Source organism: Melanerpes formicivorus, unplaced genomic scaffold (genome assembly GCF_026170545.1).
Source record: "Melanerpes formicivorus ecotype bairdi unplaced genomic scaffold, bMelFor1.0.p_v2 SCAF_1, whole genome shotgun sequence".
NCBI classification, from domain to species: domain Eukaryota; kingdom Metazoa; phylum Chordata; class Aves; order Piciformes; family Picidae; genus Melanerpes; species Melanerpes formicivorus.
The window spans coordinates 48,916,344-48,941,100 of record NW_027142353.1 but is presented as its reverse complement, the minus strand read 5'-3'; the positions used below and the strand labels follow the sequence as shown (position 1 = coordinate 48,941,100).

The 24,757-nt window shown below is 36.9% G+C and overlaps 1 protein-coding gene across 10 annotated transcripts in view; it reads right to left on the bottom strand.

Annotated features, from left to right (window-relative positions):
* Positions 1–853: 853 nt before the first annotated feature.
* Positions 854–24,757, bottom strand: part of POSTN (periostin) — a 37,047-nt gene continuing 13,143 nt past the window's right edge. The window contains exons 7-24 of one of the 10 annotated variants that reach the window (XM_068142565.1): positions 24,461–24,602; positions 23,068–23,280; positions 22,774–22,908; positions 21,785–21,933; positions 19,914–20,050; positions 19,005–19,135; positions 16,275–16,405; positions 16,025–16,127; positions 15,596–15,663; positions 14,979–15,024; positions 12,539–12,586; positions 10,021–10,116; positions 9,333–9,422; positions 7,723–7,800; positions 7,255–7,335; positions 5,078–5,164; positions 3,122–3,163; positions 854–2,086 (exon numbers count right to left, since the gene is read on the bottom strand). In XM_068142565.1, the coding sequence (XP_067998666.1) occupies positions 2,046–2,086; positions 3,122–3,163; positions 5,078–5,164; positions 7,255–7,335; positions 7,723–7,800; positions 9,333–9,422; positions 10,021–10,116; positions 12,539–12,586; positions 14,979–15,024; positions 15,596–15,663; positions 16,025–16,127; positions 16,275–16,405; positions 19,005–19,135; positions 19,914–20,050; positions 21,785–21,933; positions 22,774–22,908; positions 23,068–23,280; positions 24,461–24,602 (1,818 nt within the window). In that variant the 3' untranslated portion in view covers positions 854–2,045. The other 9 variants (XM_068142492.1, XM_068142574.1, XM_068142502.1 and 6 more) reach the window with 9 other exon arrangements.

Below are 24,757 nucleotides of genomic sequence, written 5' to 3'. Positions count from 1 at the left end.
TTGTTAGATAAACAGAAAAAGCCATTCCTTCAAGAGAGATGTTGGTGTACAGTGCAGGTGGGCAGACACCTTCTGTGGTCAAGGAAGGACTCAATATATCAGGGAAACAAGTGTTCATGGAGGAGTACCTCTTACATTGCATTTCATCTGGGTTCTGTTGATGAAGGGTGAAGTACAGAAATACATATTAGCAACTACCATAGGCTTTATGGTAGAAAATATACCCAAATTATTATGTTACAAATTTATTCTCACTTGAAAAGTTAAAAGTGCCTTATCATAGGACATGTATCATAGTCCATTTTCTTGCATCCTGCTTCCTAGCAAGTTCCTGTACATACTGGATTTGTCAATTGCATTCCATTTTCTTCCTCATTTCCTCCTCTTTTTTGGGGAGAGCACTTACACATTCCTCCCCTATCGTAATTACTGTCCTTTAAAATCTTGACCAACCACTCATGGTAGCACAGTAATGAAGGAAGAAGGTTAAAGCAAATGAAAACATCTAGCTCTTGCCAGGTTTAAAAGCTGTCCTTTCACCAAAGCACCATGATACTGAGGTCATCTTGTGGAGTCTGACAGCCACAGCATATCAATTCAATGCTCCAATAGCTCTACCATTAGGAATTGGCGCTTGTGGTACATGATTATGGAATTGGGGAAGGTTCCTATTTGTGTTTGAAGAGAGTGACGCAGTTTAAGTGCACTTCTATGTGGCCAAGTGAGAACAGAAAGTGTCACTTTGCTTCTATTAAAGAATAAATTTTAACTAAAGACTATATTAAAAAACCCAAAAAGTATTTAGAATTTGCTTTACTAGTCAAAAAGTATTTTCAAATTAAAGTAAGCACAGTTCAGACAAACTCTTTATTGAGCATTTTTTTTTCAAAACAGAAGTATAAAAGCACATTAGATAACTCCTCTGAAACTTTGGTCTGCAGAATTAAGGCACTCTGAACGTGTGGTTTTTTTTTTTCTAATCTGGGAGCAGCTGTTTTCCAACTTCTGTTAATAAAGGCAGACAACTTTCATGAGTACAAAACTAGAGTTATAAAATTGGCATCATTTACAGACAACTCCACATTAGTACCAGACATCAGCGAAGCATGTTTTCATGTAAAATCTTTCAGCCCTTGCCTCATTTCTGTAAAACCTCTTTCCATGCTGAGTTAACTGTTTGCATACATTTTATTTATCCTTTTTAAAATCAGCTTTATTGATCAGAGGACACATGAAAAAGTGGCAAAATGCTATAGAATTCCAATAGATGTATTGGCATAGGATTCCTTCAACAGGAATGATGTGCCTTATAGTCAATATGATTCAAACACATTTCAAGAAGCTCATAATGTTTGCTCTTTTTTTTTGTTTTCCCTTTGTAAGAGCTTCCATTAGCCGTGTTACTAGAAGGCATTTGGATATGCAATGCAGAACAACAGAAAAAAAAGGATACATTTAATATATGGCATATCTGTTCATGTAGAAAAAGTAACTTTACTGTTGTCATTATGACATTAAACACGTGATTAATCTTGACTTATAAAAAGCATACGATACTACTGAACCAAAAGTGCTACGTTAACATCTCATATTTCCTTAGATGACCCTTAAAGTCAACTGAAATGATTTTTTTTTCCCTAGAGATGATCTAATTTAATTTATATTTCTTATTTACTGGAAATAATAATAATAAAAAAATACTCTGTATTGTTCCCTGCTCTTTTTGAATCCAATCCTGCAAACACTTCATAGCCAGCATAAGAATGAATCATAGTTCTACAGAAGTTGACGGACTCGTGCAGTTCGAAGATCCCACCCTGTAGAGAGCAGTTAAAGCACCACCAATAGACTACAACTCCTAGTGAGCACTGTGCTGGCAGTGAGTATCTGCAGCTTCACATATTTTTGTGGATTCATGGTTCAGTTTACATTATGTTATCAAAACAACGTCGCTTTGTAGTGTTCTCAATTTTTAACAAGTTTCTCTTCCTCTCAAAGACCATCCTGTTAATATGCATTTCTGTGGGCTCTGTTTCAGGAAGCGTTTAGGAATGAGCTAGTCTTGTCCTTCTTCTTGCTGTTCCCCCTGGAAAAAAGATCCATAATTATTGTCTAGAATGATATATAATATAGTTGCACTATATAGAATCATAGAATCAACCGGGTTGGAAAATACTTCAGAGATCACCAAGTCCAACCTATTACCTAATACCTCATGACAACTAAACCATGGCACCAAGCACTACATCTAATCCTTTTCTGAGCACCTCCAGAGACAGCAACTCTACCATCTCCCTGAGCAGCACATTCCAATGGCCAATTACTCTTTCTGTGAAGAACTTTCTTCTTACCTCAAGCCTAAATGTCCCCTGGTGCAGCTTGAGACTGTGTCCTCTTGTTCTGGTGCTGGTTGCTTGAGAGAAGAGACCAACCCCCACCTGGCTACAACCTCCCTTCAGGTAGTTGTAGAGAGCAATGAGGTCTCTCGTCAGCCTTCTCTTCTCCAAGCTAAACAACCCCAGCTTCCTCAGCCTCTCCTCATAGGGCTTGTGTTGAGACCTCTCACCAGCCTCGTTGCTCTTCTCTGGACACATTCAAGTATCTCAATGTCCTTCTTAAATTGAGGAGCCCAGAACTGGACACAGTGTGGCCTAACCAGTGCAGAGTGCAGGAGCAAAATTATTTCCCTACTCCTGCCGGACACACTATTTCTGATGCAGGCCAGCATGCCATTGGCCTACTTGGCCACCTGGGCACACTGATGGCTCATGTCTAGCCAGCTGTCAACCAGTACCCCTAGGTCCCTTTCTGCCAGGCTGCTCTCCAGCCACTCTGTCACCCTGCATGGGATTGTTGTGGCCAATATGCAGAACCCAGCACTTGGACTTGTTAAATGTCATCATGAAGAGGAAAGATGAGACATGATACTGAATTTTTCACTCTTGTGATGGCAACCAGGGATTTACAGTGATCTCTCAGATTCCTAATTGACTAAAATAAAGTAGAATTAGTGAGTTACAAATCTCACAGTTCCATTTTCAGACTCCAGAACCCTCAGTAACCTTGCAGATTTGTAGAATTATATTTGGTGTATACTAAAATGTTTATGTTTTGCATTTACCTTGTGTCTTCCTGGTTGCTTGCACTTTCCGTGCTGGTGCTCCTAGAAAATAGAAATGTTGTAGTCAGAAGTTATTTGTAAGAACCTTTGAATTAAAACTCATCAGAAATTTTGGAAACCCATTTGTTCTTGAAGGTTTTCAGTATGTTAAAAATTTTGACCCGTTAGCATGTTGACTTGATCACCTGAAACATGAATACTTACAATACAATTCATACATTTCTATGGTCTTCATTCATCCACCATACCAATGTTTCAAAAGTATTTTTAACAGTATGAATTAATCCATTATTTGTACTGATCTCCTGCAGAAGGTTACATGATGTAGGCTGGTGCAAGGACATGCTCTTCTCTCAGCAAACACTATCTGACACTGTCAGCAACCTAAAAACTCATGTTAAGGTACAGCCCAGGACTCAGTTTCCACTTTTGGCAGAGGATGTCTAAATCTGCTGTATAGGTGATTTGCTTGAAACTCAGCCATCACAAGGTGTTATTTCCAGATGTGTTTGAGGCTTGATTTGAAACTCCATCGTGAGTCCACAGTATGGATCTACATTTAGAGTTCAGTTCATTTTCTTAGAGACTTCTGTTTTAAAGAATAGAGCAAGGGCTAAAGTATCACCTTCTTTAGCAGATACATCTATTTACCAAAATACTGACTCAGTGAAACTATGGACACTTCATTCTCATCAAACCCTGAGGTAATTTTTAAATCGAATGTGCCCTCATTGAGTGGAAAAACATTTCACAATCATGTAATTCTTCTGTCACAGAAATGTTACTGTGGTATTTTTCCTTCTTTACAGACATGAAGTACTTGCATCTTTGCTTAACCAGCTGCAGACAGTGCTCTTTTCATACTGAGGTAGAGACTATGTAAATGCATAGCCCTCTAGTTAGAGCTGAGTTTAGGTTGTCTGCACCAACGTGACAGAAAATGTCAAGCTCTACGCAGCCCTGACAAGGATACAAAATAAACCATTCAAAGTAGTCTTCCCATACTTATATGCTATTTATAAAACTATTCTTCTAGTTAAATCTCATGGTTGAAGATCATTTTCAAGCAATAATTCCCTTCCCTGTGTATTTTGTAATACTCAGCATTGAAGTTAGTTATACAAACACTGTGGTATGCCTTCAGTATTTAGCACAGACTTAAAAATTTAGGAAGTAGAAGCATATTTATGTAACTCCATTCTTCACAAACCATATTTTTATCCTACGAATTTAGTTCAAAGGCTGACAGAATAACTTATTCTGCACTATTGGAATTGGAAAGGGCATACATACAAACAAAACCTAAACAAGGTACTTATTACCTTCAAATGAACATCATTGAAAAACAGTTGAAGACCAAATTCCTGGTACAAAGCCAGACTTTATTGCATTTGGCTACTTTAAATGATTCATTTTGGACCTTGGCACCATTCAGCTTTTTCAAATACATTTTTTTATCACATTTAACAGCAGGATAAGGGTATAGAAATTCCAAGACCCTGTGAGATATTTACTCAAGCCCAAAGGTTACATACCCTCCCCCCCAGCCCTCCTTTCACCAACATGAGAATCCCTCACATCAACACGTCACTAACATTGACAAGAAATAACTCAAGTTAAAAACAACTCACGTGGTCTTCTTCTGGATGTGCTGCTTAGAGGAAAGACAACTCCTACGGTATGTGTTCCTTCAAATGTTTTACCTAAGCCTTGCGGATAGACATTTCCTCTTGTCTACTATGCCTGCCAAATCTTTTAGCTATTTCTAGCCACAAGATAAGCTTCAACATTTTTCTCTGCAACGTCAGCAAAAGAATTTTTTCCAAAACAATTCATGCTAAGATATTGGCTTCAGATGTAAGTAATTTTTGTGAATAGATACTATAAAACCCTACCTGGAATAATCACTTCAGACAAAGCAGGTCTTAGTGATACTGGATTTTTAGACAAACTAACCTTCTAGATGGACTTTCTTGATTTCTCTCTCGATAATCTGTGGCTCTCCCTCAATTACTTTAGTAACCTTGGTGTACTCAGTTCCAGCTACAGTAAGCATCAAAAACAAATTAGTTAAATCTGACATAGTATTTCTCCATATGCAAGGAGCCTTCAGTGGAAATTGTCATTTTGGGGGTGTAGGTGTATGCAGGCCACCAGGTTATTCACATCATAAGGTCCTGCTTCACATCATAAGATCCTTGTCACAGCTGATTTCTTCCCTAGGGCTAAGAGCTATTTACTGCAATCTTGGCTGAAGTTTTGTTTCAGCAAAGACTGCCAATTGTAGTAAGTGGTGCTGAATATTGTATAAGTAGAATTACAGCCCACGTAAAATCATTCTTTTACTTTAAGTAGTGTTAATACATTCAATTATGACTAGAATTGGATTCAAATGCTTCGAGAATTTTCAGTAAACTAGAAGTAATTTGATGTAGACAAGAGGGCCATAAGGCACTTTCACCATTATCACCATCATCACCTACAGCCATAGAGCAGAATGTGTACCTGCTTTTAATAGCTAAATGTATGGTAAGGTAATGTCATGGCAGCCAAAAGTAGCTGACTGGATAAACCATGGAAGCACAGAAAAATCAAATGAAAACAAGACACAAGTCTGCCTGTTTGATCCATTCTGTAGAGTAGGATGCTTATGCAAACTAACATATAATAGCAAAGAAAAATAGCAAGAATTCAAGAGATTATATTGCAATTTCCAAATTTACTACAGATAAACTATTTATCAATTGTAGTTGTTAGGTTCTGGCATCAGAACTGACACCAGAATTTTGAACAGTTCTACAGACAAAGTTTGATCCTGCTCTTTACTGCCTGGTTGACATCATTAGCTCACAGTCCAGTGAATGAAGAGATTTTCTTACTATAATTTCTTTCATTTTCAGATTTCCTTTTAAATATTCAAGGCTGAAATAGGCACCTCCAGAGACCAACCCTTTTCACATAGCTATGAAACTTAAGATAGATAAGATGAAAAGCCTGCTGCAAGTTCCTATTCTGGAACTTTATCTGCAGGTAAATCCTGACATAGATCTATAAAACTAAAATTTAGGTTTTTAAAACAGAACAAGTATATTCAACAGTATTCATAGCCATATCCTGGCTTTTCTCTAAAACTTGCTGTATTATCAACTACCTTTTTTTTCCTTTTTGGTGGAAAGCTGTTCAGTCATTCAGCTCACACTAAATTTTTTACTGAAGTTTAAGTCAAATCCACAGAATAGTTCTTTTGAATGACTACAAGATTTAGTTCAGTAAATACACTGCTGTACGTAACCTGTTTCACTGATATTCAAAAGTGAACAGAAAATGGAGTCAGTTAATTTCCGCAAAGAGAAATATCCATATGTATTTCTGAGCTTCTGACTCAAGTTTACACTAACATTTACTGAAAGCAACACTTGAATTCTCTTTATTCCCCATTGCTATTATAGATAGGTTTTCTAATCTACATTAAGCAGAGAACATTCCATATTCATAGGTAAAGATTAATTTCATAAGCACAAGGTTTTTTACCAGTTTTCTACAGCTACTGGTTATATACTGCCAAAACTGTTAGAATTAAGAGAGCAAGAGGGAAAGAGAACCATTCCTTGGAGTGCTATATTTGAAGGGAATTAAAGTTAATGTCTTGATATCCATCACCTGTAAGTATTGAAAAGGATGCTTAACATGCCTTTAATTATTAACTTGAGGGCAATGAATATTCATTTCTGAAGAACTGTTAAGCAGGATGAATTTGCCTGTTACAATTTTCTACTTTATATTTTTCCACAGATTTAAATTTGCTGAAAAACACAGTTCACAGCAAGAATAAATCTTCATTGCTCCCCTGAGTTTTAATTAGATAACTTTTTAAAGACTGAAAAAAACTCCACCAATTTTAAAATTTTTATTGGTTTTCATGATCAGTATCATAAGATCGATTGAGGAAACTTTGACACTTCTTTCCAATGTCACAGAAATCTGGCACTTCATATATTGAATTCTACTTTTTCTCCCATTAAAATTACACTTCTACTGTGTCAGTCTTTAAAATGTTGAGATCGACATATCTGAAAGAGGCTTCAGTTGTCATAACCTGTTGCAACAAGGTTAGTTATAATATACTGAATTACCTCCCTGAAGAAGTCTTTTGATTTCTTCATCTTCAAGTAAATGACCATCACCTTCAATAAATTTGGTCACCTTGGTAACCTCTGATAGGATACAGGTTATGGCAAAAAAAGTTGATTTACAGAAAACATTTGACAGTTTGATAACAGCACATTACCGAACTACAAAATCCATCTCTTATGATATCAAATTCCAGTAAATGCCCTCCTTATGATAAACATAGCCTGATATACATGAAACCAAGGTGGCCTTAATTCTGGACTTGACTGAAATGTGAAGACCAGAGATTCAAAATAGAATGTTAGATTTGTATAGTTCTCAATTTCTGAGGTTTAATCTCTGTGTGTGATTTTTTCATTAAGAGCACCTTTGATGAAAACATGGAGTATTCATTCAGTAATTAAGATAACTTTCTAAAATTATTATTAATTTTTTAAAGGAAGGGAAAAGAAACCTGACAAGATACTAACCTTCCTCAAGTAATTTCTTTAGCTTCTCTTCATTGTCCGGACCACCTGCAGTAATTCTTGTATATTTTATTTCAGGACCTGGAAAAAATGTGTAAACAGTGACTTTTACCAGATGTATCTGGGTGGCTATTTTGCTATTTTCCCTCCCTATTTAACACTTAGGACAGTTCAACAGTTAACATCCTTTAATCTGCTTTTGTGATCACTTTAGTTTTCACTGTCCCAAATGAAACTGAAAGAGAGATACAAATAATAATTAGAGCTATTCAACAAAGTGCTTAGATAAATTCAACATTCTGAAAGAAAGATTCAGTTTTAAACACTTTGTTTGTATGAAGTTATAGATCAGATACTTCCTCAGTGCAAAACCTGCCTGAATGCATTGTTTTAAGTAGATATTTTTGCTTTTATTACTGTTGTAAATTATTTGAGGACTTTGTATTTGGGATCCTTTATCAGTTTCTACCCTTTATCAGTTTCTGCTACAGAGAGGAGAGAGGGAAAGAACAGGTTGAAAACACTGACAATTCACATTCTATTGTCGCCATCACTGGAGGTGTTCAGAAGGAGACTTGACAGGGTGCTTGGTTGCATGGGTTAATTGAGTAGGTGGTGTTGGGTGATAGGTTGGACGCAATGATCTTGGAGGTCTCTTCCAACCTGGTCTATTCTATTCTATTTTCTATTCTATTCTATTCTATTCTATTCTATTCTATTCTATTCTATTCTATTCTATTCTATTCTACTCTATTCTATTCTATTCTATTCTATTCACCACTATACATGGGATACTAGTGAAACCTGAATTTGAGAAAGGAGAAAAAGGTATTTTATTTTCTCCTCCAGAAATTCTGTGTGGAAAAATAGTACCAAATTTGTTCCAAAAATACCAAAGCTTTTCATTCATTTGTTTTCATTGTGAAAATAACTTATGTTTATAATTTTCTCTCTTGCTTGAATGGCTTCTAATATTGAATTTTAAGATTTTTCTAAATAAACTGAATATATAAACTTTTTGCTAAATTGACTTACCAGGAGTTAACTGTCTTCAACTTACACCTGTATTGGCATTTTAGTGGCAGATTCAAACTGGTATTTAACCAAGGGGATCAAAATATATTAGCAGAGAATTTCTGGCTGCTTAAACATGCCTCACTCCACTTATAAATTGCTGTGAAGTTTCTAAGATTCTTTAAAAAATATCTCATTAGTAGGTCAAATATAAATGGAATTGGCCAAAGAGTTTGATAGTTGCTGTGGGAGAAGATCAAAGGACACAGAAAAACATTGATTTTTTTTTTCTTACATCAGCTGAATATAAATATCAACTTGGATGTCAGTTCAATCAAGGCCACTCCTTACAGAGAAACAGAGGAGGTTTTTTCCTGATATGGTTGTCAAGGAAGGCTGAGATGACATGCAAAAGTTCATATCCACAAACTGAAAGTCTGCCTTTGGTTAAAGGAATCTACTAAAGGATATACAACCCAAAAGTCCACCAAAACAAAACAAAACCAAATGAAAAAGAGTTTTCTTTTGAAAGCAAAGATGCTCTACTTTCATATGCAATGGTGAACTTTGCTAAGTACAAATAGCTCAGCATAATTTACCTTGAATAATTCTTTCTTCTGTTACTTTTTTCTCTGTCACTTCCACAGGTCGCCCATCAATGATTTTGGTGTATGTTTTAATAATTGGTTCTACAAGGATTTTTAAATTGAAGACATTAATCAAGTAAAAGACAGTGTTACAAGTGCTGGCTTTGAGATGCTGAAACTTACCAAAGTACACAGGGAAATTTCATAGGTTATTTTATGAAAAATAGAAATTTTCAGAGAGGACAAAGAACTAAGTCTCCTCCAAATTTAGAATGGCCAGCTTTTGTTTTGCCTTTAAAAGCACCCTAGATGCAAACTTTTCATTGTCCCTAGCAAAACAGAAGACAAAGTTTACCTTTATGTCTGAGAAAATTGCCTGTGACAGAATCATGTACTACATTTGACTGCAGGAAAGCAATCAACTCTTAACTGAGACAGATGTTATGACAACATGCAGAATGTCTCTATCACTGTCTTGACTGTAGCTATGGAACACAATTAGGCAATTATTCTAATATTTTTAAATGCAAGAGAATGAAAAGATGTCATAAAATTATACTTTCAGAAGGTTGTGTTAAACCAGAACAGAAGAGTATCTAACATATCGCATGTATCACCTACATAAAGTAGAAGCTGACTGGGAATAATGAATGTTTCAAGTTTTAGCTAATATAAATTGAGTTGCTGAAAGCATACCAACCTCCATGAATCACTTTAGTTATTGTTTCCCCTTCCCTGACTATTTTGAACTCAGGTTCCCCTTCAATTAGTTTAGTGATCTGTGTGATAGATGGGTCTGTGACATAGGAAAAAAACAACATGTTACAAATAGTCATAAAAATGTTTATGGTATTCCACAGGGGTAAAATGAAGCTACCATTGTTCCTTCTGCTATAAATAAAACAGATTACCAAAACATTCAGCCAGAGCGTCCAGCAACTGTCCCCTTCTTAAAGGCACAGCCTAAAACGATCACAATATTGTATACAAAGGGTGCTTTAAATCTGAGAAGCCATTTGCAGCAATGGTGTGCAATCTTGTGCTTCTTCCCATGGAATACTTTTACATAGGAAATTTACAACGGGATGTACATTTCTTTTTTTTTTTTCTTACTTCAGTGTATCTGGTATTTTTAAAATCTGTCAATTAGTCTTAAGCAAAAAACCAGATCCTCAGTAGCTGAAAGAAATTCTTCTTTTATAAATATTGGCAAGAACCCTTCTTTGCAGAGTTACTGGAACCATATTAGCTATTGCTATGCTAGCAATCAGCATGCAAACTTTTGTGTGAAAGCTCAGAAAAGAACTAGAGAGAAAAATTTGTCATGTTATTTCCTGTTAACTGCATATTGTCAAGTGGAAATTAGATCTTTTAATAAGAATTTGCTCATGTTGTTTGGGGAGGTTTTATTTGTTTGGGGGTTTTGTGTGTGGTTTTAGGGGTTTTGATTTGGTTTTGGGAGTGTATTTGGCCAAGACTTGGCCAGTGGTCACCTAGCTTAAAGGGAAAAAAAAACAACAAAAAACCCCAAACGACTTCAGAGATCAGCTAGAATTGCTGTAAGGATATCTGTCAGCATTAAGGGTTATAATTCTTTGACTTGCATGGGAGTGGTCATCTTGATTTCTGTGGCAAATTACTGATCAGCATTTAACAATAGGTTTTTAATGCATGCCTGATGTTAACTGTCAAAAGCAGTAGAAATCAGGCTAATTAATGTCCTTTAAAAATTACAAATTCAAGCATATATTTTGTATTTGGTTCTGCAGCAGACAATGGTTCTATAAATTAGAATTTAGAGATAAATTTATGTGACATACTTATTTGCTGCAAATGAGGTGATAGATGAGAGAGGCCTTTCTCCGAACACGCAAATCAGCTGGGGAGGTGAGAGAGTCTCTTTCCTGACCTCCTAAATATGAAAGCATCCTAATGATGACCAGTTATTATACAGCTCTCTTCATCTGAGTTTTAAATAGGTGAATGATCCATTGCTTTTAATCTATCTATTAGATAGATTAATTAGATAATTAATTAGATTAATCTATCTATTATCTATTTAATCTATTTAATCTATCAAGTCTATCTGAAAAAGCTATCTTGCAAGATTCTTTGACAGGCTTGTGGTTTAAATTTAGAGGAATTTTTGCCTGTTGAGAATCCCTTAAATGAAGACTGGGCTACAAAAGGAAGAAGTTCTATACAGAGAGAGTGATTGCCCATTGGAATGGGCTGCCCGGGGAGGTGGTGGAGTCACCATCATTGGAGGTATTCAGGAGGAGACTTGATGGGGTGTTTGGTGCCATGGTTTAGTTGGTTAGGTGGGTTGGATTGGTTGATGGGTTGGGCACGATGATCTTGAAGGTCTCTTCCAATGTGGTTTATCATTATTATTATAAAAATCAGCATATATGCTGGATAGTGTCTAATTCTAAATGGGATGAAGCACAGAGAAGTTGCTGAAAACAAACTCCTTTCACTTCTGCTAGGAGAAAGTCCTCCCAGGAGTAATGATTTAACAGTCTGGATAAGGTTTGTGCCATAATTTTTAACTGCCTATCTCCTCAGTTGAGCTTAACCAGACTCTCTTTGAGCATTTTTATTTCAATGGGAGACTAGAGCTCATTAGCAGTGTACCTGGGCTTGTGTAACCAACTGGAGTTTAATTTAAGTGATAACTAAATCACAACTAATATTGATAGGCCCAACCCAACTTTTTGTTGCCTTTAGTCCCACCACTAATCTTTAAGTGATGCTTTTGCCTCAAGAAAATTTGGCTAATCATCCTTTCCAGGCATCTGACAGATATTGGTATTTAGAACTGATTGAAAATGAGAAAAAAACTTTTCTTTGAAGTACAAGAGACAAATCCACTTAATTAAAACAAAAAAAAATCAGAATTTTTTTTTTATTGCAAATATAGCAATATTTGAGGCATTTAGAATTTTTTTGTTCTTTTAGAAAAGACTCTTAAAAATGCTGATAGAAAATGGAGACAAATCTATTTGGGGAAAACAATTGTGGAAAATCTTTTTATACAGAATATTTCAGCCAGTTCTAATTGCAATATTTGTATCTTTGCTTTTTCAGCAAAGTGCTGAATGTCCTGGAGCTATGTAAAAAAAGATAATCATCCTGTTAAAGAAATATATGCAATATATATTTTGTATATGTACATGAACATATACAGAAATATATATACTAAGGGTCTCATTTACCTTCTTTTGTGATGATGGGCTTGACATTGCTTTCAATTATGTTAATTTCTGAAAGTATAGAAAATGGAATATAAAGCACATCCCATTCTCACAGATTCTTCATAGCAATGACAGTTTGATTTGGTATGGTCATAATGATGAGGATAAAATCACAGATGCTTAATGGATAGAAATATAACTCAAAAGGATCTGGAATATGGATTTTGGTTCTAGTTACTAAATGGTGCTGTATACATGTCACCTGGGTACAGATTCTGTTGGCATGCCTTTGTGGCTTATGAAACCCATGATAATGTAAGGTACATAACAACAGCTCACACAATTTCATGTCTAAATATTTGCACAATTCCCTGATATATTTTAAATTCAAATATTATTATTTTCTTTCCATTAAGAAGCTGACCTTGTAAACAGAGAAAACTGACATTCAAAACTTTTCATATACTTGATAGATCCAGAGAGAGGATGACTGTGGTTAGCTTGGGAGATCGAGTTGTCTCTCCACATGTAAGATAAACCCAGCTATTTATTGAATATCTCTGAAAGATCATTATTAGACTCATATCCATTAGCTGGCAGAGAAGCCTTTAGTGGTAGAGGTCCCAAACTTTCATTCCTGCATTCAACTAAACCATCATCTTTCTCAATGTCTGATATTGACCTCCCTAGATTGAGTTTACAGGTATTGCTACTTCTGGTACTCACTGGTTGTGGGATTTAGAATCACAGAACATCTTGAGTTAGAAGGGACTAGTAAGGATCACTGAGTTCAACTCACTGCTCCTCCAAGGGTATCTAAAAATAAGCCATGTGACTAAGAGCATTGTCCAGAAGCAACTTGAATGCTTGACAGGCTTAGTGCTGTGACCACTTCCCTAGGAATCCCCTTCCAGAGACCAAACACACTCTCAGTGCAGATCCATTTCCTAATGTCCAATCTGAACTTTCCCTAATGCAGCTTCTTTTCATCTTTAGTCAAGCCTTTTACACTGTTTCCCACAGCACCCTCCTGGAGAAGATGTCTGCTTGTAGCAAGACGGGTGGACAATTTTCTGGGTGAAGAACTGGTTGGATACTAGTGAATGGAGTTAAATCCAATTGGCAGCCAGGTACTCGTGGTGTTCCCCAGGGCTCAACACTGGAGCTAGTCCCCTTCAATATCTTTATCAATGATCTGGATGAGGGAATTGAGTGCACTCACAGTAAGTTTGCAGATGACACTAAATTGGGTGGAAGTGTTGATCTGCTGGAGGATAACAAGGCTTTGCAAAGAGATCTAGACAGGCTGAATGAATGGGCCAAGGGCCCTTGTATGAGATGTAACAAAACCAAGTGACTTCAGCCACATGTAGTAAGTCTTGCCCTTGAGATCTTTCACAATCTTGGTTGCCCTCCTTGGGGCACACTCTGATAGTCTGATGTCCTTGTATTGAGGTGCCTAAAACTGCACACAGTACTCCAGGTGGGGTAGCACCAGGGCAGAGTGGGACAATCACCTCCCTCAAATAGCTGGCTATGCTGTGCTGCATGCACCCCAGTACATTTGTGTCCCTTTTGGCTGCCAGGTTACACTGTTGGATCATACGTGTATTGATGGGAAGTTGGATAATTCCATTGTAACTTCAATGTGTGCACTCTCAGTTTTCAAAAGCCCTATGTAAAGGTCTTCATTTCTACTGAGAAACATAGGTAGAAGCTTATAGAAATTAAATCATCTGCTTAAATTCATGTTCCTTCACAATCCAAAGCTTCATCGGGAGCTTTGTCTTCTAACACTTTGCTTCAACAGGTTCCCCTCTATATGCAGAAACTAAATGCAGACCCTGAGAAAGTCTCGGCGAGACAAACAAAAAGAATAAAAATAAAAAGTTTCTTTTTTTTTCCACATTAACTCTTCTCCTAAAGAGAAAATGGTCAGAACAGCTACCTCCCGTACAAGGCTCAAATTTACATGTATAGGAAGCAGGTGGAACAGACACACTCTGTCCCTCTGGAAGCATTTATGAAAAAGAAAACATCTCAGTGCAGAGTTTGGTCAATGCTACGTTGTGGAGAGTCAGTGCAGTACAATGCTACATGTTAGAGGGAGAGGCAGTAGAACTCTGCTATACACCAAGCACTGAACTTTGGCTAAAAAACTGCAACCCAATCTTTTCCATATGTATTTTGCCTACCCCAAAGAGTCTGAATAGCTTACTTCAGGGTCACTTTCCTGTTACACATCTGGAAAGGGAAAAAAACACATACAGTAGCACAACAGCCAGAAACATTCTACTTTGAGTCTTTCTTCCTGTGTTTCACTGGCACATCTTACTTTCCCAGAAATTGCTTTCTCTTTGATTGGAAAAAAAATTCACAGTACAGGTCTGGAACTGGCAATCTTCTTTCAAATAAAAACAACAACCTCAAATCCATCTGGAAGTATTTTAAATTCACTTACTGTAAAATGTCAGTGGAATCTCTTTGAAGGTACTGTCACGAACAAACTATAAATACAGAAAATGTAATGTTAAAATTTAAAAGGAAGAGCATTTGCTTCCTAGTTTCCTAATGAGTGTGGGCAGGATTCACTACCTCATTGATCCACAAGTAAGGCTATGCTATTTGCCTAGGTCCTTTCATTAACTGTTACAGGAGAGTGTAATCTCTAGAGGATACATGAGATAGATAAGGATGCACCCTTTTTTTTTTCTTCCACAGGTTATTGAGGCCAGTGGGTTTAATGTAGCAGTTCAGCCTCTCAACATTTCTTTCAAAGAAGGATTCTCAAGTACTTAGAAGCAATTTATTTTGCTGGAGGGATAAAGCATAAATGAATGAGAGAGCAAATTTTGGCCAGTTCGCATTGGAGTTATCCAAATGTAAATACTCTACAATTATTTGGTGTTGAAAAGCAAATTCCACTGAGAGAAATGTATCATTCATGATTATGTTTGGGTAGCTGGGATCTTTCAATGTGTTGTTTTCTGAAGAGACAGGCCAGAAAATTACTTATGAATTGTACATGGTTTCACATATGCTGCCAAAATGATGAAGGGATCATTATTTTAAGCATACCTTAATCTGAATGTATTTAATCAGCTTCTTCAGAATTGTGAGTAACTGGTCATTTCCAACAGGCAGATCTGACAAAAGAAATAGTCATGTAAAAGCAAGCATATATCTGCTTATATTTGTCATTTACAGTCATCAGGAGGTGCAATCACTCTTAAACATTCACACAAGTGTGCACCTGCACATACACATCATCTATATTAGTGGGAAAGTCTACAGCATCTTGTTTTCCATGTATTTGACTTACACAGAGTTTCAAAGAGTTGCCGCTGTTTCAAGTATGGTTCTCCCACAAAACGAGTACTGAGGTAAATTTTCTGTTTCTTATTCAACATAGGAATTGTCTTTTTAAAGGAATTAACTTTTTAAAGTTATTGCACCTATGTAACAGATTCAGAAGGGCGTGTATAAATTCTGTGAACTAGCTCTCACCTGCTGGATATAGGAGTTTATCAATAACGTGAATGACACCATTGGTTGCCATGAGATCAGATTCTCTTGACTTCAGTTCATTAACTAGAATAGTATCATTCACCTGGAAAAAGATGACAGTAGAACACAAGTTTTCAGGGTCATTGAAAGGCAACCATAAACCCTAAGGAAGTACTCAGAGAGATACATTCTAATCTGTAATGTCAGATCCTTGCTGGAAGGCAAGGGAAACTCCTTTTAAACACTTAACTGTTTTCAAGTAGAGTTTCCCTCCCTGAATGGTTTTAAGAATGTTTGTCACACCAGGCTCAAAGCCGCTTCCAATGAAAACTCCTTGTATCAGGTGGTATAGAAGAATATTCCTGAGAGCATTTTTGTCTCCTATGGGGGGAAACAGGAAAGAAAAGGTAGAGGTAAAAATTAAATGGCAATGGATAGTTCTTTCTGGCAATTCTAAGTATTGACACAAGCTTGAGGCAGAATTACACATAGTACAAATAGGACTACAATGAACATGTACAATGTGAGTCTGTCAAAATGATGTTAAAGTGAAAAAACCAATCCTGACCAAAAGGCACTCAGAACATAATCTCAGAGATTATATGAGAACTCCTATACAAGAGAATAGAAAAGTAGGCTGCATTTTCTATTTTTCTGTAGTATCTTAGTTGCTTGTACCTCTACTATGATTTCCCACCCCCACCCCCCTTTTCTTAAATATGCTCCACAAATTATTTGCAAACAATTGCACGATCACTAAGTATTCTGCAGTATCAAATTTCACCAAGCTACTAGATAAATTTCTGGCCTTCACAGTATCGGAATTAAAGGGAACCATGGCTAACAATTAACACCATTAACTATTCTCTTGTGAGTCATCTTGAGATGATTGAGGGTAACTCACAAATCTATATAGACACATCTCCTGTCTGGGGCAGGAGAAAGTTGCTATTTCCTTAAGACAGAAAAGGAATTATTCTGAGTGATGGTTTTGCCACTTCTTACAGAAAACAGAGGCAGCTTGGAGAAGATGGGAAAGAGGCAAACCCTTCCATAGTTCAGTTTGACATTACTATTTGGGAAGAAAAGGTAGAAAGCTGATGTTTTCAAGACTGTCTTAACAACTGAATGGATTCTGGAGCTCAAATTAATGACTAACGTTCCATTATTTGGAATATCAGCCATTCTGTTACAAGTTTTACACACTGCTACTTCCAATTACACACTGATATTGCTTCTTATTAAGAGTTTCAGTCTTGATGAAAATTCCATGGGAATACTGTCTGGTTCTAATTTTCCTGATGCCTCTTTCAGTGAGCATTCTCCTTTTTCCATTTAATGCAATTCACTTCACTACTGAAATATGTTAAATGCTCTTTCACTTCCTACTGAAACTAACCCTGATATTTTTTGATGTTATCTGTGAATGGTCCAGTCATTTCCATACAATAGCCACAATAGTCACTGGTTAAAGCACTCACTGACTTGGTTGCTCCCAGGCAACCAGTACCAGAACAAGAGGACACAGTCTCAAGCTGCACCAGGGGAAGTTTAGGCTCCAGGTGAGGAGAAAGTTCTCCACTGAGAGAGTCGTTCACCATTGGAATGGGCTGCCCAGGGAGGTGGTGGAGTCACCATCCATGGAGGTGTTCAAGAGGGGATTGGGCATGGCATTCGGTGCAATGGTTTAGTCATGAGCTCTGTGGTGACAGGTTGGACCTGATGATCTTTGAGAACTATTCCAACCTTGATGATTCCATGATTCTGTGTTTTTCTTAGAGATAAAATTTCTTCATATATCTTAAAATAACCTAGATATTTTAAGGCTTAATTTTTGTGAGGAATGCAATGTAGTGCCTTTAAAGAAAGCCTAGATGGAATTCCAGAAAATAATCTGACACAAAAAAATGGACATGCTGCTGAAAATAAATAAATAAATAAAGCAAGTGTGCATTTGTAAACCTCAGCTGCTAAGGAAAGTAAGTAAAAACTCAATCATGATGATAAGAAAAATAGTACACAAAGGCCCTTGAAAAGCAGAATGGAAAATACAAATGCATTCTTAAAAGCAGAAATAAGCCAAAATTATGTGGCCTTGGGTACAATGTAAAGTTGTAAATTGAAGACAAAAATGGAACTGATAAAATAACTATGCAGTCCAGTAAAAACAGAACAATGGCACTTACCCAGTTATATTAGTTCATAGCCTTGAGGCAAGCTTCATTTTATAGCTATCTAATGTTAGTCATTTAGGCTATTGGTTAATTTACTGTTTGTCTCTAGAGACAAACCACACTAGAAGGCAATTCAGACAACAATCATAACTTTAAATGACTGAAGAGGTAATTAAAATTAATTTTGTCTCAATGAGCTAAAGGCTGTGTAGAGCCGGGGTTGCTTCTTATCAATGTTCTGAGCTGGACTCTTTGAAGTCATTAAGGATTCATGGGATTTGGCTTCATGTCTTCAGACTTTGATCCTGAAAGTCCAGGAATGGAAAATGTGACTGACCTTTTGGATGAGGGATTCAAGGCAATCACTCCTCCTGCACTTGTGCGCAGGCCAGATTCACATTACTCTCAAATAAACTAGAAATACTCATAGTGATGTGGCTACAGCCTCCTGCTTCAGTGGGAAATTCTGCAGATTTGAAGTATTTATTGTGCATTTATTTTCTTAAGGAAATAAAGCATGGCATTAAAGAAACTATTTTTCATTCTTGTTAAAAAAAAAAACAAACTACTTAAAAAGCCATAATTTTGGAATAATATACCAAGAATTTAAGTTTTAAATCACACTAGATCCTTTTTAGTTGAAAATGTATTTTCTCTATTCCCCAGAAGGAATTAGCTTAGGCAAATTCTGTGACCTATTATATGCAAAAGTTAGACTCTTATCAGTGTTTTGCAGAAGAAACACAGCAGGCATCTTTCCCATCAATTTTACATTGTCTTGTATGTAGTTTTCTTGTGTTACTTACTTATCAGTACATCCTTATCGTCATCAGTCAAACCTTTAAAGGCATCATTAGTTGGAACAAACAGAGTCCATTCTCCAGGCCTTGACAGAACATCATCTAAATCTGCAGCTTTCACCAAACTGAGGAAAATGCTGTTGACAACAAACAGACAAAGCACTGATACACTCTGTTGAAGTTCAGCAGCTGTACTGGGGTCTAGGTACTTAGTTCCCTCATTTATGATAATGTATCAATCTTTAAACACTCTCACTAATTCTCCCAAACAATACAGCAGAGAAGGAAAATGAGGGTTAAAAAAAAATAACCCCAAAACACAAAAAACAACCAGACTGTCTTAAAAGTAACAAACTGAGGAAAGTTTGAGGAAAAAAAAAATTGGAAGCCTGGATTAGAGCAGAATACATCAGACAAAAACTGCACAGGTCAAATAAATGAAGAATGCCAAGAATAGTTGCTCTCTCTAGGAGCATTAAGATACTCGCAGAAAGAGGACAGAAATATGTGCTGGAAGGTTATGCAATCATGCTGCACACATATGGAATTGTGCTACTCATTATGAAAACTCCAGACTCTGCTGCATTCATAGCTCTGAATGTATCATCCAATCCCTTTTATCCTTTTACTCCTCTCATTCGGACGTCTTACTCACTCCTACGCCTTATAAATGACAATTGTATCATAAGATCTGGAAGCCCTTTCTGCCTACAGTTGAAGGACAACATAGGGGTTTCTTAATTCCTCCTTCTCCCCATTTGGTTTTTTTTTTTCGTTTTCTGGTTGTGTGTGATTGGTTTTGTATGATTTAAGAGAAAAGAAACCCCTCCCTGACCTCCTTACCCAAAACCTCACAATTATTTCTCAGTTATACTTTGCAAGAAGAATCTCAGTGGTGTCAAAACTACTCCTCACCTAAAACGCTTATCATTTCTCAGCATTTCATGTAAAGTCTTCTCTGCTGGATTGATGATCTGTCTGAAGATGTGAATAAAACCATTCCTTCCTTCTTTGCTTCCTCTGACCATGCATGAATTTTCAATACACACAGCCTGAATAAGAGAAACAAGTGAAGCTATTTACACACTTAAACACATTTCATAAAATGTCAGTCTGACTTCAGCCTGACCAACCTGATCTCCTTCTGTGACAACATGACCTGACTATTGGATGAGGGAAAGGCTGTGGATACTGTCTACTGAAACTTTTGAAAAGCCTTTGACACTGTTCCTCACAGAATTCTTGCAGACAAACTGGCTGCTCGCGGCTTGGATGAGCACACGCTCTGCTGAATAAATCACTGGCTGGGCGAAGAGGCCCAAGGAGCGGTAGTCACTAGAGTTAAATACAGCTGGCGGCCAGTCACGAGTGGTGTTCCTCAGAGCTCAGTGTTGGGACCACTTCTTTTTAGCATCTTTATTGATGATCTTGATAAAGACAGAATCTGTCTTCAATAATAACACAGATGACACCAAGTTAGGTGGGAGTGTTGATCTGCACAAGGGTGGGGAGGCTCTACAGAGAGACTTGGATAGATAGGATCGATGGGGCAATGTTATTGGGATGAGCTTCAACAAGGCCAAATGCCAGCTCCTGAATTTGGGTCACAACAACCCCAAGCAACACTACAGGCTGGAAAGCTGTGTAGCAGAAAGGGACCTGGGGGTTCTAATCAGCAAGCAACTGAATATGAGCAAGCAATGTGCCCAGGTAGCAAAGAAAGCCAATGGCATCCCGTCTTGTATCAGAAATGCTGTGTCCAGCAGGAGTAGGGAAGAGTTTATCTCCTTGTACTCAGCTTTGGTGAGGGCACACCTCAAGTATTGTGTCCAGTTTGGGGCACCTCAATGCAGGGAAGATATGGAGGGGCTGGAGCAAGTGCAGAGGAGGACAACAAATCTGGTGAAGGGCCTGGAGAATAAATTTTACGAAGAGCGACTGAGGGAGCTGGGGCTGTTTAGTTTGGAAAAGAGGAGGCTGAGGGGAGACATCGCTCTGTACAACTACCTGAAAGGACATTGTGGAGAGGCTGGTGCTGGTCTCTTCTCAGATGTAATTAGTGATAGAACAAGAAGGAATGGCCTCAAGCTATGACTGGGTAGGGTTAGACTGGACATTAGGGAAAAAAAAAAAATCATGGAAAGAGTGTTCAGGCATTGGAATGTGCTGCCCAAGGGAGGCACTTGAGTCACCAGGCCGGGATGTAGTTAAAGATTGTTTGTTTGGATGTGGTACTTGGGAATATGGTTTAGGGGTGAACCTTGTAGAGTAGGGTTATCTGTGGGACTTGGTGATCCCAAGGGTCTTTTCCAACCCAAACATTTCTGTGATTATGTGATTCCCAGACTCCTAAATTCAGAAATAATGTTCCTATATATCTCCTAAAGTCAGATTGTGAATTCTTGTCAGGAAATCAAGTATTACTTGATAAAGCAAAAGTAGCCAAGTCTGGAATAAGTTAATATGGTGTAAATAATTCCAAACTGGATTTTTTTTTGTTTGTTTGTTTCTCTTGAGAATAATTTTAATTAGTTCTAAAAATTATCTGTAAAAAAAAAAATTGTAATTAATGGAGTGCCAAATCTGGAATCCTGTTTCATTTTTCCAAAATGTCTCCCAAGCATACAAAATTCCAATTTTTTCCTAGCTTAAAAACATAAAGAATTTTTTTCTAGATACTCATACTGGTAAATGTTTCAGGTTTCATCCAGCTTTGTCTTTTATTCTTTCATGACTCTTCCTTTCCACATTGGGATACACAGAGGGAGTAAGATCTATTCACTTACTGTGCGATACACAAAGACTCTAAGCGTTTTTCCTCCAATTGTCTCCAGCTCTTGTCCATTGTAGAGTTCATTGAGCCCAACTTTCACTTTTATAATATGATTCTGCAGGATTGTTCTAAGAAGACGTTGATCCATCCTTAAGGTGTCATCTACAAAGCCATTTAGAGATTTGTATATAGTGATATATATATATAATGATTTTACATTCAAATAAAGTTAACTGTGAGTGCATATTGAAAAATAAATGACCAAAAAAAAACCCCATGGAAATGTGGAATCTTTGAGTTAAAGTTTGGACAGACCTGTGTATAGAGAAAATGAAGTATTTTCTGAAAATTACAATTCCTTAAATGCAGGCATGAAATATTGACACACACCTGATTAATTACTATGACACGATTTATAGGTGGCCTTGCTCCATCTTCTGAATTACTACTCAAACTCTGATTACACCTATTGCTTTCTGCACATGGGCCTTAAAACCATTCAACATTTGTTTCTGTGTTGGTCAGTTAACACAGATTCTTAGGGAAAAGGCAGAATGATCATGTGGTCGCTTCTGCTAATACATTTATATCAGATTATTTCTGCTTTAATATACTGCAAAATATCAACCTTCTTCTATAAATCTTTTGAGAATACATAAGCTGTGAATCTAATGCAAGTAATGCAAAAATTCAGGGAACTGGCAGTTCATTAATACCTTTCCTTTCCACAGTCTTTCCCATTTTTTGCCTTATTTTACTGATATTAACAAATTATATAGGGGAAAAAAAAAAGGTAAAAAAAAAAAAAGCAAGCTGTGCAATCTGGTAGTTAGAATTGTTTTGTCTTTCTGCATGACATGTACTTTGAAGAGATGAAATATCTCTATTTCTCTATGGCTCTCTTCTCTTAACACTCTGCTGAGGCTTAATTGAAAACTGTCTCCTTAGCATATATTCCTGTTTACTTTGACATTCAGAACATATTTTTTTAAGGTTACTAACCTGAGAAAGCACCATTCAGAGGTGCCAGGAGAGTGTATTGGCCTTCTGGTCTTAAAGAAGATCTCAGTCCCAGCTGTGCCACCAGGTCTGTAAAAGTAGTCTGCTGGGCACCCCCAAGCTCAAAGACTTGCTTGGCTGTAGATAAAGGGATAAGGGAAGGTATTGTAAGATACAATTATTCCTTTTCCTGATTTGGATTCTTTCTGTTTATTCATAACAATACACTTGATGGATTCTAGGTAAGATTGCAGAAAACATCTTCAGTGTAAGAGTTTTTTCATACACATCACTGACCAGAATCAGGAATTAGCACTTCATCAATGAGATGGATGACACCATTGCTTGTCACAATGTCTTTGCGTTTCACCATCTTCACTCCATTCACAGTCAGACTTTCACCGTCACAACCAATTTCAACGGTGTTTCCTTCCAAGGTTTCATACACAGCTCCACCAGTGATGGCTTCAGAGCACTGAAGGGTATTTAAAATATGAAACTTCACAAGAGCTGCAGAGAAGGAAGGAGAAATTTCATATACAGGTGTTTGACACATACATACAGTTTGCACAATGGTATGGGATAAATCATAACATCTATCCTATTTTTAAAGTTTACTAGCCCATCATATTAATTTCTTTACATCATAGATTGTTAATGAAATTATTTGTGTCAGAATTGATACTATAGGCCTCTAAACAACATCTCAGGTCAAAACCTTTTGATCCTTCTTATCTTATGAAAATTCTATTGGTTGTTCTGCAATTGGCATGTAGTCACGTATAAAACTTAATGACTGCAGATGACAGGCTTCAAATGGACCTCAGAGTACAAAAATCTATAGGCTATGCAAAGCCATCTCCAGGTTTATATTTTGTTATGTCTTACTCTGTAAGAAAGATACAATATACTATGCTCTGTGAGCAGCAAAAGAAGCAGCCTATAAGTCCTGAAAGTAAACTGAAAAAATACCCCAAAACCTTAATAAACAAGCCACAACAAAAACGCTGTCTTATTTCAGGATTGCATTTTAACCATTGTCTCACATTAGATTTAGCCTAGATCCTTCCTTTCACTATTCCCCATTGAGATACTACACAGTGACCTAATCAGGCTATAATGATATGACAGAGAACTTGTTTAGTGCAGTAGAGCTCATAAACAAGAATAGAAATGTAGCTTTTAATTTCTTAGTGGTCCATTACATTACTGTTATGTTCACATAAACTGATTCAGTAATTTAGTTCTATTGTCTAAGATGAGAAACAGTCCTGACAGCTATAGTTGGTGAGAATATAGATTATAAATGCAGTTCATCTTGCAGAGTAGAACTGGCCTTTTTCAAGAACATGCTCTTTTGTATGAAAAAGCTGTTTGTGAGAAAGCTATGAGAGAATTTCACATTTGGATACTCCTGAATTTCTAGAGGCAGGAATCTGTATTGGAACTGTGCAGTTGAGCTATTAGAAATATCAGTGTGTCTGTATTTTCAATTTCCTTTAAAATATTTTATAAACTAAGTTTTCAGTGAATTTGAATCATTGGGTAACTGGAAAATCAGAGGCAGATGAAATGACTCCTCTCAAATGCATGAAAGTACAGGAGCTTAATTTCAGAGCTACTAGGGCAGTAGTTTTGACCTCCTGCCTACTCATCTGTATTTCTAATTTACACAAAAAATGTCACACACCTTCAGAAGCCACTTTGTCACCCATGATCCTTTCCAAAATTCCCCTTGGAAGTTTCTCAAAAGCTTCATTAGTAGGAGCAAAGACTGTGTAATGACCAGGCCTCCCGAGAGTATCCAAGACATCTGATGTGATGGCAGCAGCCTAAAAATAAATTTGGGGTTTAATGCTAGATATTTAAAATATCACCAAGTGCCCACAGGAAAGATCATATTAGAATCTCAGGGCTGATTTTGTTTAATGGTTTCATTAGCACATTTACTTTTGGACTCAAAGCCATTAGTGTGGTATGAAGTGCA